The sequence below is a fragment of the Limulus polyphemus genome, unplaced genomic scaffold (genome assembly GCF_000517525.1).
Source record: "Limulus polyphemus unplaced genomic scaffold, Limulus_polyphemus-2.1.2 Scaffold11346, whole genome shotgun sequence".
Lineage (NCBI taxonomy): Eukaryota > Metazoa > Arthropoda > Merostomata > Xiphosura > Limulidae > Limulus > Limulus polyphemus.
In genome coordinates, this window is record NW_013676956.1 from 6,983 (window position 1) to 8,522 (window position 1,540).

The following is a 1,540-nucleotide window of genomic DNA, read 5'->3' on the forward strand; positions in this document are numbered from 1 at the left end:
TGATGATCATAGCTTAGATTTTTATATACAAACTTCATATTATATGATTGGTTGATGATCGTAACTTAGATTTTTATATATAAACTTCATGTTATATGATTGGTTGATGATCATAGCTTAGATTTTTATATACAAACTTCATGTTATATGGTTGGTTGATGATCATAACTTAGATTTGTATTAAAAATTTAACAAGTCCATTTTTCTTGTTAGAATTTCTCGGTGTTAGAAAATCATCACTGGAGGTCAGCTATTTCCTGCTTGAGGGAATCAGAGTTACTACACCATCTCTCAAGAGAAGTCCGGTAAGTTTATTTGTCAATAGATGGCGCTGATGACCAAACCTTTTCTTACTCTTGGGTACGAGAACAAGTATATTTGATGTTGTTACATTAATAGAAAGAACACGAAGTAAAACAACAACAACAAAGGAGAAGTGAGAAGTAACACGGCATTTTTTTTTTTTTTTTTTTTTTTGGAGGGCGAGTCAACCCGTAGTTTATTGACCATTTTTAAATTGTAGAAGTTAACATAACTAATATAAACTTGACTAAGGAAGCACATTAAACTAATGTAACAATAGGTAGTAAAACAACGATTTATAAAAATGTTATTGATGGTGTAACATACAATAACAATAGGTAGTAAAACAACGATTTATAAAAATGTTATTGATGGTGTAACATACAATAATAATAGGTAGTAAAACAACGATTTATAAAATACTTTGAACTGAAAGAGGTTCTCTCTTACGTGGCGCCCCCTAGTGGCACAGCGGTATGTCTGCGGAATGACAACGCTAGAATCCGGGTTTCGATACCCGTGGTGAGAAGAGGACAGATAGCCCATTGTGTAGCTTTGTGCTTAATTACAAACAAACTCACGTGGCACATTATAGCTACCTGTGCAGAAAGTGTCGTTCATGTAAAGTTTGTAAACAAATAAACTTTGTATTTCCTTATTTTAAAACAACAAAAGACAGAATCTATAAGTTTTTTTATCTTTTATTGCTCTATCGAGTACAAACTACCATACATTACACAAATGTAAAGACAAAATACTCGTCCCAAATTTCCCTGGGTTGTATTTTTCTCGGGTCTTCGGTTCTTCATTTCTGAGATTTTGGAATAAATATATAAATTATGATCAGTAGTTTTAATAAAAGAAAGAAAAATGTAGAAATACAGAAACAATTCTTGTATGGTATACATATAGTTATAACTTCTTTCATCCAGCATGTTCATTAACAGACATCAACTAACAACCTTCAAGGTATAATGTAGCACTATTAAACACATATATCTTCAGAAGGTTACTTTTGTTTCACACTAGAGGGCGCTCCTGAGATCATTTTATGAATAATACTGAACTAATTGTAGAGATATTAATATATGTATCAACAAACAACCTTCAAAGTATAATGTATCACTATTAAATATTCAGAAGGTTACTTTTGTTTCACACTAGAGGGCGCTCCTGAGATCATTTTATGAATAATACTGAACTAATTGTAGAGATATTAATATATGTATCAACAAAC

General features: G+C 31.3%; 1 protein-coding gene across 1 annotated transcript in view; it reads left to right on the forward strand.

The window, feature by feature from the left end:
* Positions 1–1,540, forward strand: part of LOC106476724 (cAMP-specific 3',5'-cyclic phosphodiesterase 7B-like) — a gene marked incomplete at its 3' end in the record, with an annotated part of 7,776 nt that overhangs the window by 2,043 nt on the left and 4,193 nt on the right. The window contains exon 2 of the mRNA XM_022380510.1: positions 214–305. Coding sequence (XP_022236218.1) covers positions 214–305 — 92 coding nt within the window. The remainder of the gene's footprint in view (positions 1–213; positions 306–1,540) is intronic.